Source organism: Platalea leucorodia (genome assembly GCF_965183815.1).
Source record: "Platalea leucorodia genome assembly, chromosome: 4".
Lineage (NCBI taxonomy): Eukaryota > Metazoa > Chordata > Aves > Pelecaniformes > Threskiornithidae > Platalea > Platalea leucorodia.
Window position 1 is genome coordinate 15,649,446 of NC_138826.1, and position 18,523 is coordinate 15,667,968.

The following is an 18,523-nucleotide window of genomic DNA, read 5'->3' on the forward strand; positions in this document are numbered from 1 at the left end:
TACTTGAAGCTTCCTTTTCCTGTACTGGAATTCTTGGGAAAAAAAAAAATTAATATGAGACATAAGAAAAAAAAAATAGGTGTTGTGGCCTCTTCTGTATTTCTCCTGTGTTGGGCTATTGTTGATAATCTGACTAGTTTGTGGAAGATAAATGCAGAAGTGAAACGTTACAATGAACAAAAGCTTAACTATCCCAAGACAGAAAGAGGACCTTTGTGGTGAACTCATTTGTGACCTACTAATGTTGCATTATGTCTGCAGAAAGACTTTTACGTGCTTTTGTCCTAAATGGGCCTGGGACTTAGGGCTCCACTTAATGAGGATTGCAGAAAGTCACGATTTCTGACATCTGTTAGATTCAGTCACTGAGCTAGCAGTGTGTCTCTGTGTATATACACAACTGTTCTGTAACTCATACAAATCCCTTGTATTCTATATTTCTGAGGCTGTCAGGCTACAAATAGCTGGACAGATTCTTGCCTAATACCGCAAGTGGAAATCCTGAAAAACTCTGGTTATTTCAGTTCGTATTTTATTCCAAACTTGCATCAGTGAAACTGAGAGAATTGATTTAATCTTAAAGGATTTTGTGTACACGTGTATCTGCTCTTGTGGGTGTGAAGAGGAGGAGGATGGCCTCTCCTCGTCTCTTGAGGTGATGTTTGTGAAATACTCCTTTGCCTTCAGGCCTCTTATTAATAATGTTTTGAAGATGACAAGGATATAAGCTTCAAAAGTATCTTGTAAGTCAGTGAGTGGAGGAATGAGAATTAAAAGAATCATCCCTTGCAGAAGGCAATTCCGATTTGATTGCTTACGCGTTCTGCCCAGTTGGCACAGCTGGTGTGTACTGACTGTCCAGTTGGCACATGGATGTCTTCCTAGCCACTTGCTCAGTCAGACAAGTAGAGGGTATATGGAGAAGTTAGGACACAGATCTCTCAATAGAGCTACCTGTTTTAGTAGATACTGAGAATAGAGCAGACCAAAGGTAGGGTGTGTGGGAAACTGGATAGCATTAATTCAGCTGTGTATGACATACCTGACTTTCAAAAGAAGACTAAAGCTAAAATAATTCAGTAATAAAAATGACACATTTTCTGTTCTTCCAACAGCTACTTTTTGCACCTCATAAATTTGCGCACTGAGATTAGACTGATTTTAATTGCTTTAGTTTGCCTCCAGACTCTTAATTTCAAAGATTATTTTAAAAATTTCAAAGAAAGCTTTTTCTCTTTTCTTCCGAAAGTGTTGGCAATGGTCATTGGACAGTAAACAGTCTTATTCACTGGTCTCATTGGGCATAGCAGTCCATCTGTGTAGACAGGCATAATGGTTCATAGTACAATAGTGTAAATCAATGTTTGTTTGCAGCTATTATTATCTAATAATTCAAATGTTTCCAAATTTTATAGTATGGCATTCTGGAGAAAAAGATAGTTGTTCTAAATAACAAATAAGGTTTAATTACTGTAGTACTTCATATAGGTAAGAGCGTAAGAATAATATCTGTTTTGGATGTTCAGATCTTTGTTTGCTGTTGATGATGATCTGAGGGGTGGGGAAGTTCTTAGGCTTTTGTGAAAGTATTGATTCAACCACTAATTGATTTTTCTCCTCTTTCCCCACCCCCATCTTTGTCTTACAGTTCTGGTGTAACACAGCAGCTTTCTTTAGCTATTAATGGTTTTCTAAGTTGTGCTTACAGTTGTATCTTGTGTCCCATACCAATTCTGAAGTGGCTTTTCCAGGTAAGGCTATACTATTAATGCAGTTATATTCTGTCCAGATATAATATTCTTCCTGGAAGCCAGTTGTAGGAGGAATAATCAGAACAAGTTTGTGAATCTGTTGCGTTAGGTTAACAACTTTTAAATAAGTAAAAAAAAATCTTTCTTTCTGGGTTCTGATTTGTTCTCCCATCTGAAATACTTTGATTGTCATTAGGGGTAAAACACTAGGGATAACTTTTCTCCACACTTTCTGAGTGACTGCAAAGCTGCACATGCCTGTGCATCTTCATATGTGTTACTGCATTTGAAAAGGGCACAGTACATGCTAGGTGAGGAGAGATTTCACGATATAATAGTGTGGGCCAAATCACAAGCAAATGTTAATCTTATTTCCTTCCACCCATGAAAAACAACAACAAACACCCCCCCCCCCCAACATGCTCCAGTTTGCAAAAGTACCATTTCTGCATATATCACCTTGTAAATCATCAGAGATGCCTGCATTATCGATAATTTTCATTTGGAAAAGGTCAACGTGCACTATGGCTCAGGAAAAAGTCGAGCCATTCTAAAAGGAAGTGTGGTGGCTGCCTGCTTTCTAGATAGCTGTGTCCATGTCTAAATCCCCAGGAATTTACATTGTTCTGTTACTCACAAAAATGCCCCTTTCCAATCTCCATTCTTTTTTGTTTACTACATTCTAACTGTGCCTGAAACAAAAAAGAAAGCTGGATGACCACCTGTCAAATTGCAGCCTGGGTCTGTTGACTGGCTTTCTGCTTTTGCCTAAAGGGAAACATTTTGCACCTCTGTGTCCTTCCCTCCAGCCAGTAAAAAATTGCCTTCCACCCCTTCTGTGAGCCCTGGTGTTCCTCTAATAAGGAGGAAGTGTGAGCCAATTCAGCTCACTTACGGAGCAGGAAACTGCCCAGCACTTGGGGAAGAAAAAGAAGAGTTTTTTGCTGGGCTAGAGAAGTGCTCCAGGAAGCCTGAACTGTACTTTGTAGTTGTGTTTTTGTAGTTGAGAGTTCTATGAAAAACTAAGAATTCATTGTTTTGGTTTAGTATTGCATATGTTCAACTTGCCCATGACTGGAAAACGTTGTAGTGAACTCTGTTGCCCCTGCTCCTGATCAAGGAGCTCAGCTTGCTCACAGATGCAAATGGGTTCCAAAGGGATACATGATACTTTCCATTCTCTTAACCCTCAGTACCTTCTTATGGACCAACAGATTCAGTGTGGGGTTACAGCATTCTGATATTGCAAATAATTCATTTTAAACTATTCATAGCATCTGTGCACTGCTTGAAATAATAAATATTCACAGTATTTTGTTCTCCTTGGTGTATCTTGCCTTAGAGGCTTTGGAGCTCTTTTTTTCCTGTTACTGTTTCTTTCTTTATTTTACCAAAGAGTTCGTTTATTTTTTTTTAATTAAAAGAAAACTGATGCCGTCATGCAACTTGGTGTTTGACATGTAGCTTCTTTTCTCTCCACAGATGATGTCTGTTCATCCTGACTATTGTGTTTCCACCCAGATTTTAGACAGATTGATGGAGATAACACTAAAAAATGGTGAGTATTTGAAGGATGGGAAACTGACCACCTGATTGCAGGCATTTCCCTTCTGTTAAGTATAGAAAGGTATTGGGGAGGAAGTAAAAGGCACTGTCTCTGTTCTGTGATTCTGGCATGAATTTAGGCTCTTCTATTACTTATGTAATGCACAAATGCTAGGAGTTGGTTTTCACTGAGTGTGTGCAGGCTGTGCCACAGGATGTGGTCCTGGCATGTATTTGCAAAGCAGTGCGTCCGGTACAGAGCCTTTTAAACTCGCTTCTGTTATTTCACAAATAGAATTGACCTGAAGAGGAGACCGGTCTGCTCAAAAGTTTACTCTCCTTTCCATCTTTTACTTTGGAAGATGCAGACATTCATTTCATAGCTTAAGGACTACAAGATGTTTTTCACGTAGTCATACCCAGTATGTAGCACTGCATAGTTTACTTTCCAGGTAAATGGCAAAAGTGAAAAGAATCATACGCCTGCACAAAAACACTTTCAAGGATCTGCTTCAGCCCACACTGCTGCTCGTGTCTTGTGTGTTTTGCCTTCCTTCATCTGTACTCTCGAGTACTTCTCCAGTGCAAGTTCCTTTGTATGTTCTCCATGTCTTCACTTTATTCAGATCCATCAAAAGTCATTAATTCATTTAAGTCTGCCAGTTAACATCATTAAAGTAATGTAGTTCTCTTGAAGTACTTGCTCAGGTCTGTCCAAATTGTACCCCATACTTTGAATCTTGTTTGAAATCAGTCTGTGAGCTGATGCGAGAGGGAATGTAGCCTCCTTTATTTTGTGCTTTGCTGGCATTAAGCTTGATTCTGAATGAACAGTTCAAGCTGATGAATTCAAAGAATTAAGGCTGGGAGAGATCCCAGCAGATCTCTGACCTCAGAGCAGGATCAAATAGGCTACAGTTGCTCCTGGAAAGTTGTCTAACCACTTTAAAATTGCCCACTGCATAGTCTTTAAACCATTCTGAGACATTCTGTTCCAGTGCTTAACTAAGGATGCATCTTTTTTGTTGTTGTTTTTTTACTGAACATTGAAACCTGAACCTGCAGTGTCTGGAGTGTTATGTTCCATTATATTTGTTTTTTTCCTTGCAAACTTAGCTCTAAGACGCAAAATTGACCCAATTCAGAATTCTAGTAACTTTTGTCACTGTTTGGAAAACACTACATCTAGTTTGATGTTACTGTGCTAGTTTAATGTCCTATAGAGAATCCTCTGTACAGTTTGCAGACTTTCAGATACAAGTCATCATACAAATCAGTCCTTTTTGCAGTGAGCATTGTTTCTTATTTCTATCAAATAAATAAATTCTATCCGTTTAGCACTTCTGTTCTAGAAACCTTGCCTGTTTTCAAATCTTATTTCGCTCCACTTCCAGTCCTACTATGATAACACCCTCTTACCTGCACTTACACAGAAGGGTAATTTATGTATTCTCTTAAAAGTAAATATGCCTCCTTGCTTATTCTGTTGTTTGTGATGAAAGAGAGCTGTAAGGGATAATGAGTGGAATTTTAAAGTAATTCACCTGTTACGTAGGCAAGATATTTCTCTAGTGTAAAATACTGTGCTAGACTATTCCCCCCCTTGCCCTATCGTTCTGAAAATAAGCATATCGTTCAACATACCAGCTCTTCTGAGATGAGAGCTGGTAGAATTGATGCAGACTGCTGAGCTTATTTGTTTCCCTTAAAAGGAACTAATGCTGAGAACTAAATTTAAAACTAATCCATTCCATGTCTTTTACTTGTAGCTTCCATCAGTGATGAACAGTCTAAACCATGGATTCCTTCACTAGCTGATGTGTCAGCTGTTTTTGTCAATATGGGTGTTGCGTTTAGATCTCTCTTTCCATTGCAGCATCTTCAGCCCAACTTTAACGAGTGTGATATTTTGTAAGTGTTTTCCTTTTGATATTTATTGCTTAGATCCTGTGAAAGCAAGCCTTGTGCTTAGAATGTAGAATCAGAAGGTTCTCCTTTATTTCCCCCCCCTTCCATCAAGCCATGCTCTTCTTTAAATTCTCAGCTCAGGTCTTAATAAGAGTAAATAAGCCAGAACTTCAAACAATGCCTGCCAGGTAAGGATTCAGCAAACCAGAGCGTTGTCCTTTGTCCTCCACATTGTTGCCTAAATAGCTGGGCAAAATTGTAAGTAATCAGTCACAAGTTGAGATAGATGTGCGTGCTCTGTAACTCAGGATTGTTTTGATTTGAAGGTGCAGGGGTTTTTTTTTCTTCAGTTTGATGTAAATAAGCCTTTGTGGGCTTGTAAATTGTTGATTTATTGCTCAGATTAGTGTCTCTTTTATTAGAAGTCAGATGCAAGAAACAGTGAGTAAACAACAGCCAAGAGGAGACCTAACCTCTGCCAGTCCAGCCTTCTCCAGTCTACCAGAAAACAATTTAATTAATGTGATTAAGGTGAGATTTCGCGAGGGTGGGGTTTCTGGGGGGGTGGTGGTGGTGGGGCTTTTTGCTTTGTTCTGTTTTTTTTAGCAAAAAATCTAGTCCTGGCCATGTTTTGTGAGTAGATGCTATCCTGGGGTTTCAGCTTCACATTCAGCAGAGATTATTGCAGGCTTTAGAGTTTCCTGACTTCCATTGGCTTCACTCACAGCTGCACAGTTCTGCTGCCTCCCTTTTCCCGATGTGACACTTTACCAAATGTCTTTGCTCCCTCGTGTAGAAGAAACTATCCATTTCTGTGTTCCAGTGGAAACGGGAAGGGGAGTTGATGTTGGGTGGTATGTTTTGTGCTGCCTCAGAGCATTGGTGCAGCTCTGAGGTACACTGTTAGTCCCTGTGCAGCACAAGGTGAATGAGGTGAGAGCTCATGGAGGGCAGCCGGAGCTGTGACTCTCCTGTGGAAGTGAGCTGTTAGATCCATGCACTGTGTCCCGTGAGACCGTCGGCTGACTAAGTGCTGCTCACACTTCACAAGTTCTCTGTGATTAAGGCTGTATGGTGAAAATACTGACTTTATAACTGATTTCAGAGTTCCTTGTGGAAGTACTCCCAACATCATTTCTTTAGAGATTCTTAACTATAAAGTCACTTAGTTGAAGAGGAAGCACTTGGAGCATCTCCACTAGAAACAGAGTACACATATCTTGATTAATTTGTGTTCTCATTTGTACACACATCCCATATTGTAAGTAACCCATGTGATAATACTTGGGTTGGGAAAAATCCCTTGCTTATGTTTTCAGTATTACTTGTGTATTTAGAAAGTCTGTCAGTCTTTCATTCAGTTAGATGAGAATCATCTGTGCAGTGGAGAAAGATCTTTCCTACTCCTGTAATGTCCAGGGAATATTGCCATTGTTCAGAAGATGAGCCTTCAGCAGGTATTGAAAAAAAGAGTGCAGTTACTGGGAGATGGGGAGATGTTAGTACACAAGTGTTGCAAGAACAATATATCATTTGAGATGCATTGTAATGTGAGGGTGGAAAACTTAAGTTCTCATCATACTTTAAAACAAGCTAAACCAATTTCAGATTTTAATGTTTTTTATTTCTTTTAAAGTTTCTAGGTTTCTGTACAACAGTAATTCAAGGTGGATATACTGATCAAGATATATTGCTGCTGCTTCTATTGCTACTTAAAATAAGCTTGGAGAAACAGTTAAAGCAAATTCCTTTGGTGGATTTTCAGTGCCTTTTCATAAAGCTTCTGATAAGTATCAAAGACTGGGATACAAAGGTAACTTCATAAATAATTTTCTTGTACTAGATTTATGAAACTGGAACTTAATTCTCAAGAAACTTCTGGTTTGAAGTTCTCATTTTTTCTTGACATATCAGAAAAATACTGCTTGAAAATGTAATGTGAAAAAATTGGGAGCTTTGGATTTGTGTGAGATTTAGGAAGCGGGTGGGTAGACTGAGAGGTTTTTTGTCATGTGACATTATGCCTGCCTGTCCCCTTCTGCAAGGGGACTGTTGTATTGAACTTCATCTTGTATTTACTAAAATAGCTGTATGTTTAAAATTGCTCTCTGAAAGAACGAAGAAGTGATTGCACCAAACTGATAAAATATCATTAAAAGCAATCTGATCTCAACTATCCTACTGTAAAATAGTATTTAGCAGACTTAACTATGGGTGCAATGCAGAAATAGTTTTATGCACATCATCTCTTATTAGATCAATTCCTTTTGACATTTGTGCTGTGTATGTTTCTAGGGAGTAGATGTGTACTCCTCTACAAATAAAACAAATGCCCACGATACCCGTTCTTCAGTATTGGGATTTTTTTGTTGTTGTTCTTTTAAAGATGCCTGAGCTCTGCCTGGCAGTGAGTGAACTCTCCAGTCATCACCATAATCTCCTGTGGCTAGTTCAGCTGGTGCCTAGCTGGATAATACGTGGACGGTAATGACACTGTAACATCAGAAATATGTAGTATCGTTAACAACTAATTTATTTGTATCATTAACAGCTGATTTATTTGTATAAGCTCAAAGTCTGATAAATGCAATAGGTATTACATGGTGCTTTAAAAAAAAAGTATTTGGGTTTTCTCATGTATTACAGATGTATATGCAATTCTTATTGTGTGTATATATAGCTTCTTGATCACCTCTGCTGTGGAAAAGGGTTATTTTACATTCTATATGTAGTTTTCTGGGCTGCGGACTTCCTGATGCCCTATAGTAAAGAAAGACTTAAAAACTTCAGATTCTGACAACCATCACCTACTCTAATTCTTGTCTAAATGACTAAAAATTAAATTCTCTTTGGGTGATTTATGTCTGCTTTTAAGTGTCAATCTGTTATGAGTTTTGTATCTTTGAAATGAGTAAATTGTAACATATCTGAGCGAGGAGAATGAATTGGGTCCTCAATTTCAGGCTTGGAGGCAAGCATCTAACAGTGTTACTTGTGCAGAAGAACAGCTGCAATGAGATAAGGGTACTTATATTTTACTAGCCTTTTTACTAGTTTAATAGCACCTATATTCAGAAAATCTAATTTAATAGTTGTAGGCAAGTTTATGTCTAAGGAAGCCATGCATAGCCTCATACACTTTGTAGAAACCTGTAGATGTAAGAAATTCTCTGGGAAATAATTTTTTTAATTGTTTTTCAGGGAAGTAAGAAGACGTCTTAGCCTAGTGATAATTTCAAAGCTTCTTAATAAAAAGGATATAGAAATACCTGATGACAGTGACAAGCAGGTACTGCGTATATGTGTTTTGTGTGTATAATTTGAAAGTTTAGAAAGCATGTATATTATTGTGTTTGGGTTTTATGTTTTAATAATGTAAGCCTATTTTCAAGAACCTTGCAAAATGACCAGTTAGTAATTTTTAGTTTAGGTTAGTATTAAAAGTATATTTGCAACATGTGTAACCTGAGTGTTCTGCAGCTTGTAAGTGTAGTATTGTTTATCTGCCTAAACATTCATTTTGGATGTTGGAAAGAGGTCTACACCTCTTTCAGTCTTCCTTTTGTGTTCATGTAGAGTCACTCTTTGTTTTCGTACGGCTGATCTTTTATTGAGGCAATGTACAAATGCTTTAGTTTGTGAATAATCAAAAATTACCCAAAGCATGAAAACTTCCATTTTAATTAAAAATCCCTTTTATGTTCTTGTCTTAGTGGACAAATAATAGTGTAGTGGCACTTGCTTTCCAATTTTCTGTTGCCAGTAAACCAGTCCAATTCATTAATGTTTGTATCTGTAGATGTCTCTTCTGCATCAGTTTCTGGTGTACATGAAACCTTCTAATCTACTAAAGAAGATGGGAGAAGGACTGGAGCAGCAGAATGCCAATGGAGACCACCTTGATACAGAACTAGAACAGGAGGTACATAGCTGATAGTGCTTTTTTGCATTGGTCTTTTTATGCATCTTCTACAATTTTGAGAATGTTTCTTTTAATTCTGTTAACTGAGGGCGGTTCTGTACGTGGAATTGTGCGTACGCTATTTTGTCGCTGTTCATCTGTATAATTAAAATACTACTCGTGTTCAATTTTGATTATAGTCATGGAGGAAGGAAAGAAGTAGCATGTGATGGAGGAAGCTGTATTAGGCTGTTTTACAAACAGGGAAATCATCAGATTTTCTGAATGGCTAAGTCACATGGATGTCATGAGTCCTGTCCTCTGTAATCAGAGGACCATCCTCTCTTCCTTCTGATGTAACCAGTGGAAGCTGATGCTGAGCCAGACCTTCACCTGCAGGCTTCAAAAAGAGATTTATGAATCTTATATGAACCTTTTCTCATAAAGAAATATTAGAAAGATTTACTATTTCCATCCATCCAAAAATTGAATGCTGGTTTGGTTATTTGCACCTATCATGGAATCTCTTAGCAAGCATTTTGATCTGGATGTAGATGATGGGAAAATAAAGCCGATGGCTGAATTTAATTTTCAGTAATTAAAACTACAGAAAGTTTTTTATGTTACTTAGGTAACTTAAAACAGTGTAATACTGTTTTAAAATGTTTCTAACATATGAATGTCCTGTTTCAAATCAGTTATTTAGGCAAATGTGTAGACATACTTGTCCATTGATTTGGCTGTTGGAGAAATCATTCCAGAAAGCAAAGATAGTGCTGTATCTAGATGTGAAGAGGTATGATTGTGCTTTGACAGCTAAAGCTCTTGATTTCTCTCCAGGCATACTACCTAATCTACATCCTCCTTCATCTAGTCAGTGAAGCTAGTTTCTTTGATGTTGTAAATTCTAATCAAAGGGTAAGTAACTTCAGTGGCTCGATCTTTAGATTTTAGAAGACTGTTTATCGTGCACACTTGGTCTATTTTGGTAAGAGCTATCATGTGATAGAAGATCACCAGTGGATAATAACACTGGGGGAAACTTTTGTTCCGGGGCAAAGTAAATGCAGAAGAGCTTTCTCTGCACTTACTGCAGAGAAAGAAACCTCTTCTGCATTTCTGCAAATGGAACTACCTTAAAATGTAAGGCTGTGGATCAGCAGAAATCTATTTTGTTAGTCTTTCTCAGAAAGTAACCGGAGGTTAACTCAACACAGAAATTCTAAGAAGTGCAATGATCCTATGAATTTTCGAAGTAGGGTTGAAATTTTTCAGTCTAGAAGAAAACCACTTTGAAAATATGCAGTAAAATACGTTGAAACACATCATGGTTTTCTGTGCTGGAGTACAGCCGTGCAGCAAGTGAAAGCTAGGACTGTATCTCTTCTGTTCTCTGCAGTGATAGTTCCTTTGTGCCACGTGATGTGAACATGTTAAGTAATACCTTCTGCTTAGCCTTTCAGTAATCCTATTCAGATTTCTGTGATCGTTTGCTGTGAGTTGCTTGCTGCAAGGTGTTTGTGTACACCTTCTGCCCCATGGAATCACTCTTGGCTTTTAAGAAATCTGTCATATGAAATGTTTGAGAGAGGTAAAGCAGTAATGTTTGGTTACATTTCAGGGCTTAAGTGTCTCAGTTTCCTACTCAATGCAAAAAGATAATCACAGAGTGTAATCTGAAACAAAATCATCTTTGGTAAAGAAAATGATTATATTGTGATGATCTTTTGAGATTTGTTTTTTACAACTGTCTTTCTGAAGATCTGTGGAGAACCTGATCTTTTTTTTTTTTTTAACGTCTCTGTATTGCTTAATGAGGAAAGAGTCCATTATTCACTGACCTGTTAGCCATCAAGTGGCAGGAGAGGTGTGGCTGAATATTGTCCAGGCTAGACTTTGTATAAGATTGATATAACTCTTTCATTTCTGGTTGTCTTCCAGTTAGATGGGGTAAATTGTCATGGTCTTGAGACACCAGCAAATGTTTATAAGTAGAATTTCAGCATGTCTCACCTGTTCTGCAGAGCAGAGCCTCTTTGCAGCTGTTCAGTGAGGGACTGGAAACAGCAATTTTATGAAGAAATTCACAGAATGTGAAAGATCTTAGGAGCCATTATCAAAAGATTACGAAGTTGCAAAACAGCTTTAATAAAAGTAATCAGAAATTTAGAGAGAAATAAAAGATCAGTGCATAAACCTTGGATATGTTTTACATGCTCAGCCAATCCCTACAAAAGAAAATGACCTGAGTTATGATTACTGAAAAGGTTATTTTTATCTGTAGTAACTTCAGAACTTTTTTCGCTGATAAAAGATCTGAATGGCACTGCGCTTGCTACTTCGGACAGAAGATTTACAAATTAGCTAGCAGGAACTTTAAAATTTGCGATGCATAGCTCTGCTATACTTTGAGACTATTTTTTAAAGCTCTTAGACCTGGTTTACCGGGTGCATACCAGCAAGTGATAGAGGATCTTGTGATCTTGTTTTCTTTCTTTTCCCCCTTCCTTACTGTATATTTCTGAGAAAAATGCAATCTGAAGCATATAATTTTTAAATTGAAATAATATTTGAAGAAAGCTTTTATTTTTGACATGGAGGTTTTAAATAGCTGTACACTTTTGTCTTTATTCAGCAACACTTACTGAAGCTTTGTGGTGCCTTAGATAAGCATATAAAATGTGATATTAGAGAAGATGCAAGGCTGTTTTATCGAACTAAGGTAAGACATGTAAGCTGGGGTTTTTTTGTTTGTTTTAGAGTGGTTTTTACTGTTCTTGATGTGTGTTGTTCCCTCATCCCAGCCCTGGAAATTCTAAGAGTTCCTCATGGTTTTGTTTTTTTTCTGGTTTCTCTGTCTGCATCATGTCTTTGCATGTACGTAAGCATATGCCCATTTTAATGCACTGAAAATGCTCCTTTTGCTAACAACAGGACTCTCAACAACTGTAAAATGTGAGCTTGTCTTCCTTTTAGCCAGGCATCTCAACTTTTAGACCCACAGAGTTGCTCCGTTTCTTTTCTTGGTAGTCACTGATAGTTGACTACTTTTTAAGAGCAGAGGCTACATCCAGGACAGGATACAGAGGACTGAAAACCTATCCTATCTTGCACGTGTTTTTGTTTTATTTTCAAATTAATGAGTTAAAAATGTTGTGGATTTAAGCTAACAGTGTATGTGATGTAGCATCAAGTTTGGATAATTGCCTTTCATTTGCTTCGTGGTGTGGTACTTACTAACGATAGTCTTAATTTTGTGACTTTCATGCTTTGCATGCTGTCATAGCAAGCTAAATCAGATCAGTGGTAAAGTGACTGACCTGAACTCTGGAAAGCCTTGGCTTCTTCAGCTTTAAATCGAACACTTGTGGTTGTGTGCATCCTTACCTCTCAAGAAGATTCTTTTTTATTCAGCCAGATTAGTAGAGCATGGATCCTTTTAACAAGTTAATTACTCTTGCCTTGGATTTTTGTATCTCAGGTCACTTTCACTTTTGTTTCTATTGCCCTTGAACTGAGAGGGGAAAATCTTACTCTGTTTTTCCCCTACGGTAACTTCCAGAGGACGCCACTGTGCTGGGTTTTAACAGAGCATATGAAGCAAGTCTCAGTTCTGAATGGCTTGGATTAAACACCTGCTTGTCATTTGGTTATGAAAAAGCACACTTTTATGTATAAGGAATTAATTTCAGTAGCAGACAGTGCTGCATAGTTGGCTTCTTGTGATTGCAGTTGCAGGCACCTTTTCTAGGTACAGTCAGACTTGTGTAACAAGCCTAACTCACCCAAAGGATGAGGTGGGTGTTTGGAGGCCAGAGGCTTGTGTGCTGATTCCAAGCACTTAACGTGGGGAGTCGTGTGCCTGTAATGTGTTTGTGTGGAGTACATGACTTTGAATTCAGAGCCCCAAATTACAGGGATCTGGTTGGAGTTGAGGTGGTGATACTTTGTGCTGGCTGTAAAATTGTTCCCTTCCAGTAAACCTTGGGTGTTGGGTTATCCGGGCTTTCGTGGGTTTGGGGCTGGGGGGAGACAGGAAGTATGATTTTGGCTTTTTTTTCTGTAAATGGCTAAACTAATCAATCTGAATTTGCAGGTGAAAGACTTAGTTGCTAGGATATATGGCAAATGGCAAGATATGATACAAACCACTCGGCCTACTCAGGTACTGTAATGAAACCTTTTTCTCTCTTTTCGTATTGCAGGGTGCATTTAACTCGCTTTTTAGCATTTGAAAATAGCATATTCTTTTAAGGAGTTTTTTTTTTTCTTCATAAATGGCATGGCTGTGGAATACACTTAGATGTATTAGAATAGATTTTAATTAAAATTCTTACTTTGCTGGCTTCGGTAAACCCAAGATTTCATCTTCATCCTTAAAAGTGCTGCTTTTGTAAATGGCCTGCGTAATACACTAAAATGCTAGTACTGAGTCAAGTCACAGGGCCTGTCTCTGTAGTTATTAGCACATGCTTCGAAAAGGACGTTGGGGCAGGAATGCAGTGATGCACTTCCTGCTGTGGTCTGGCGGCGTGTGGCTTTGAGACTGCTTGGGTCCAAGGCTCTATCTGCATATGTTTAACGGCTCTTGATAACTCCTTCCTCTTTGAATGTGTTGAATTTCATGCAATGATTAGGAAAAGCCTTTCATGCTCTGTAAAAGTGTGCAGTAGTAAATAATGTCATGATTAGTCTCATTAATATTTGCCTTCATGATACCTAGCTGGCCTTGGTGGAATAGGTGGATAATTTCTATTGATACCCAGAGTTCAGAGCTGTTTCTTCCAGTCTAGGGTTGTAAGGTTTCTTTTGTAATGTGATCAGACCAACTGTTTGAGTCCTGTCTTGGAATATAAAGCTACCTGTCTTGGAAAAGCTTGGAGCTTTCCACTTACATAAAATTTAAATCATACATATATGCTTAGTATTGCTTTCGGTTAAAAACTGGGTAGTCAACCATTTGTCTGTAAAGACTATTAATCGTTCCCAGCAATGTGCAAAAAAGACAAAATTCATAGTGCGTGTGACATTTCTTGTTATAGAGGGGGAAGGGAACTGCAGAAGCTACTTACCAGTTGGTGAAGGCTGATAATGATGCTGCTCTTTCAGAGCTGGTTTTTCAGAGATATTTGGAGTTGATCCACATGTGGGGAAACTAGCAAGTGTTTCCAAATAAAATTCTAGGGACTTGCAACACATTGTGGCAATCTCAAGCTAAGCACTTGCCTACTCTACTCTTTACTTCTATTGTTGGGTTTCTGACGTGTTTACTATTTTGTTTTTGCTCTTTAGGGAAAACTGCATGACTTCTGGGAGCCAGATTCATGAAATCTTGCCTAGTTCAGGGAAGATAACAGCAAAAACTCTGAAACCAAGGAAGGTGTAGAATGAATGCAGCTTCACCTTGGTCAGAACAGAAGAAATCAATCACCTGAGTTAGAACTTGAGCTTGATTCAGCCAAATACTAACAACACAAGGATTTAATTTGATTAACATTGCTTTTACTGCAAATACACTACTTCTCAAAAATTGAAGTGGGTAAACTGAAAAAAACCCCCAGCTATTTCTATAGCCCTGTCTGAGTTGGCTGGAAATATTGTATCACGTTGAAAGATGAGGGAAGTTTTCTCGTTAATCACAAGAGGTATTTGAAAACCATATGTATGAGTTTTCTTGCCAGCACACACCTGCAAACGTTGTTTTAGGATGGCTGGGAAAGAACTGCCCTGTGACATGGAACGTGAGTTCAGAAACAGTATTAGACCTCCCCTGATGCGAGCAGGTGAGGAAGTGGTTCAAAAGTGGGCTGAAGAACAAAATTGCCTGCACATGTTAATCTGCAAAGCAGAATTGGTATGACCCTCCAATGTCTCTAAAAATAAAAAATACAGCAGTTGAATGTGAACAAGTGACTGCTCCCGCGTTTACTTGAGGGTGGAAACAGAGCTTAAGAGTGGCTGTGCCCAAACAGGTTAAGTGAATGCCTCTGCTCTGTGGCTGTGTTTTATCAAATAAAATAGAATTTGTTGTTACAGCGATGCATTCATTTTAACTTCCTCATCTTCAGACATGAATTTATTCATGCAGTGAATGTGACTGCACAGGAAGTGTTTCTATATGACCAAGTTACAAATGAGATCTTATTACACCAGTAGTATCGTTGTGCTGTTCTTTAAGAAACAAGCACGTCTGTATTTGTTATCTGGTTTCAGCAATTTCTTTAAATGGAGAAAATACTATTCCTGACATACCAGCTCAGTGGAGATTTGAGAAGAACAGCGTTTGGCCACATATGTAAAAACTGTGGAAGCCGTATGAGGTCTGAATTCCTTTGTGTGAAGCCTTGCCGCACACGCTGTATGTGCGCAAAGCTCCGAGAGCTGTTTGAGAAATAATCAAAGGAAGATGTCATCTTCTTTTGTGCTTTCTGTGAAAATGCCATCATTTAAACCCTACACTGTGGTTTGTCTGTAGGATGTGTGTATATATGAACAGAAAGTTAAAGTATCGTGTAGAAGCAGCAATTGGGACTCCCTTAAGAAGTGAGATTTTTAATAATATCAACATGTGCATTTTATAATACTGTTTCCTTTTAATTTTTGTAGATTACCCTGTCTTGTCTTGTATGATAAATTCCCTACAACTTTCCCAGATGAGAATGTAAAATAAGGCTGAAAAAACGCCACCCAAACCCTTCAAATTTAAGTATGTATATTACATATAAAGGAAGTATTATGGACACGTGTCTTACAGGGAAGGTATTTTATTTGGAAATTTGTATTAGATGTTTTGTCTTTCATTTCAAGTGTTAGAGAGTTAGCCTAAGACTGCAGCGTCTCTGCGCTTCACAGGATAATCAGCTTATCTTCGTTCAAACAAAAGTTATGCTCGTGACATTGTTCGGGGGAGGGGGGCAGAAAATCCCTGGTTTTTTTAATCTCAACGTGTTGTTTAAGAATTGGAAGAATCTACCTCAAAGGGTATCTTTCTTTGGCAATAGAATTGCTTTAAGCTATTAAAAAAAATGATGTGTCGTTATATTGGTATGGCAACACTATCCTTTCCTCTGGCTGTCTTTTGATAGTGTATCAACCTTTGCTCTGGTAGCAGTTGCTTACTATGTTGAATATATTGTATGTAATTTTATTAATGTTTATATTTTTCCTCACTAATGTTGTATAAAGTTTAAAAAAAAAAAAGGCAGAATATGTTTACTGTATGTAATGTGTATATATTTTCTTACCATGTGAAGTTGAAGTTGAAGTTGCTGTCCTGTATATTTTGGAGAAGGAGAGGGGAGGGGTTGAGATGAACAGTTTTTGTACTGCAGTTCAAAGCACATTGAAACTGCTGGCTTTTTTTTCCAGATGAAATAACCACTTTGATATTTACTTTTATTTAATAGAACAATGAAAAAATAAAACCAGCTCTGCTTTTCTAATTAAATGTCACTACACAAAATGGTCATGCCTCAGCTGCTTCACAAAAAAAATGGCTGCGGGTACTATTTTGGTCTTACAGCACACGTCGTAGTTCTTGCGTTCGCAGCTGATGAGCTTACTATACATGGAGAAGGTCTTGAAGTAATTCTTAGCTCAGCCAGTCCCGTGTTTTCATGCTGAGTGCCTGTGTATCCATTCTGGCATTTCCCCCTCTCTCTCCCCCTCCTGCTTTGTCTGGACTTTTCTTCCATCTGTTTTGTAGCCGAGTAGTAATTCCCCAGTTGCTTAAGTCTCGGTGTGGGTTGAATTCGGAGCTCATCGGTGTCCTTACAGAGATGATCCCAAAGCACCGCTGCAGAGTCTCTACACGGGGCTGCTGAGCTGAGCAGTGCTTCAGGACTCCTGGAAATGAAGTAGCAAACCCGCTGCCGTTGCGTTTCGCTGACTCATTTACTGGCCCCCAGCCAGAAGTTACGTGCATCGGAAAAGGCTGTTTGCACAGTAAATGTCTTAACTGCTTTGGTTGTCTTCAGATAAGCATTTTGCACTGAGATTTATCTGTTGATATTATGTTGGCTGTATTAAGAGCCATGTTATCTCATTTCATGTGAAATTAGGTGCACTTTATTGCAGTAATCACAGACAAAAAATTAAAGGCTGACTATAAAATATACATTTGTGGCTCTTTGCCTTTTTTTTTTTTTTTTTTTTTTTTAAATTTTCTGACAAGCCTCTGTATGGCTTAAAAAAAGCCGAACCCTTCTGGCTTTAAGGTGAAGAAACCTGCCAGCGAAACTATTCGCACATCTCATTCTCCCTGTTCCTGTTGTGGAACTTGGTAATGGATGGGGATTTCAGAAGTGATTAACGACGTGCAGGTAGGTCTGGCTGAAGGTCAGTAGGACACGTACGCTTCGCTGTCGCGGTGGCTGCAGGAGCTCTCTGAAGTCCCCAGCGCTGGTCGTTGAGCCGAGAGTGTCCGGGAGAAGCAGATGACTGGCACAAACACGTGGAGCGCGCCGTTATTATCGGCGGAGCGGCCGGTGAGATTGCCGCATGATAGGACTTTAGAGGTAGCATTTCAGGGTGGAAAAAGACCTTTTTAATAATGAGTGATGGATACTGCAGTGGTAATTTTCTGAGCACAGACAAGCCAGCTCTGTCTCCATCAAAGCTGCCCGTGCTTAGCATCATCAAGCAGCCAGCTTTGGGTCTTCAGAGGTGGCCGAGCCCGGGGTGGGCGCTGGGCACGTGGGCTGCGAGAGAGACTATGCTCTCTTGGAGATTCAGGCAAGTGCTTCTGGGTCGTTAGGCTACAGAGAGGACTCTTCTGCTGACCCTGTCACTAGCAGGAATACTTCAAGAACGCTGGTCTTGTATGTTTGTTTTCCTTCTTTCCCAGGAGAACTGTATATACAGCGTAGCACGGCTTGGGTTTGTGTTTTGTTGGCTTGGTTTTTTCCCTTCCAGTGGCTTTTAGTGTTTGCGTGACTTTCTTTTACACTGGAAGGGGCAAATTGGAAAGGGTGCTGCTGGAGATGACCCTCCTTGTTCTTCTGGGGACTTGGTCCTTGGGCTTAGGAGCTCTTCAGAAACTACTTCTCACCAAAAGCTCCCCAGTGGGAAACACCCTGCCGTGCCAGAGGGGCGGCTTTCGGCACAGGCACATCAGAGCTTGTTTCAGCATCCCGACAAAGAGAAAAGGCTCTCGGGACTGGCTGGGCGCTGTGTGGGGAGCGGAGGAGAGGCCTGAGGAGCTTGTCGGAGCCAAGGCAGCTGCGGCGGGATCTGCCCTTGGAGCTCCAAAGGAGCTGCCCAGAGAGGTCAGACAATCATTAGTGGATTTAGCTCATTCCTTGTGGTTTAAGTTATCAGAACGCATTTAATGACGTTCAAATTGCTGTTTTCCCATCTTCCCCCGGGGCTGTGAAATACCTTGCCGGTTTGCCTTGTGAATTTTTTGCCAGCATTACTG

General features: G+C 39.2%; 1 protein-coding gene across 2 annotated transcripts in view; it reads left to right on the forward strand.

Annotated features, from left to right (window-relative positions):
* SLF2 (SMC5-SMC6 complex localization factor 2) overlaps nucleotides 1–17,200 on the forward strand; it is a gene marked incomplete at its 5' end in the record, with an annotated part of 30,898 nt that extends 13,698 nt beyond the window's left edge. The window contains 12 exons of one of the 2 annotated variants that reach the window (XM_082310141.1): nucleotides 1,649–1,751; nucleotides 3,234–3,309; nucleotides 5,066–5,207; nucleotides 5,627–5,735; nucleotides 6,841–7,017; nucleotides 7,591–7,688; nucleotides 8,406–8,493; nucleotides 9,004–9,126; nucleotides 9,946–10,023; nucleotides 11,741–11,827; nucleotides 13,202–13,270; nucleotides 14,398–17,200. In XM_082310141.1, coding sequence (XP_082166267.1) covers nucleotides 1,649–1,751; nucleotides 3,234–3,309; nucleotides 5,066–5,207; nucleotides 5,627–5,735; nucleotides 6,841–7,017; nucleotides 7,591–7,688; nucleotides 8,406–8,493; nucleotides 9,004–9,126; nucleotides 9,946–10,023; nucleotides 11,741–11,827; nucleotides 13,202–13,270; nucleotides 14,398–14,433 — 1,186 coding nt within the window. In that variant the 3' untranslated portion in view covers nucleotides 14,434–17,200. The remainder of the gene's footprint in view (nucleotides 1–1,648; nucleotides 1,752–3,233; nucleotides 3,310–5,065; nucleotides 5,208–5,626; nucleotides 5,736–6,840; nucleotides 7,018–7,590; nucleotides 7,689–8,405; nucleotides 8,494–9,003; nucleotides 9,127–9,945; nucleotides 10,024–11,740; nucleotides 11,828–13,201; nucleotides 13,271–14,397) is intronic. The other variant, XM_082310142.1, reaches the window with a different exon arrangement.
* Between the last annotated feature and the right edge of the window lie 1,323 nt (nucleotides 17,201–18,523).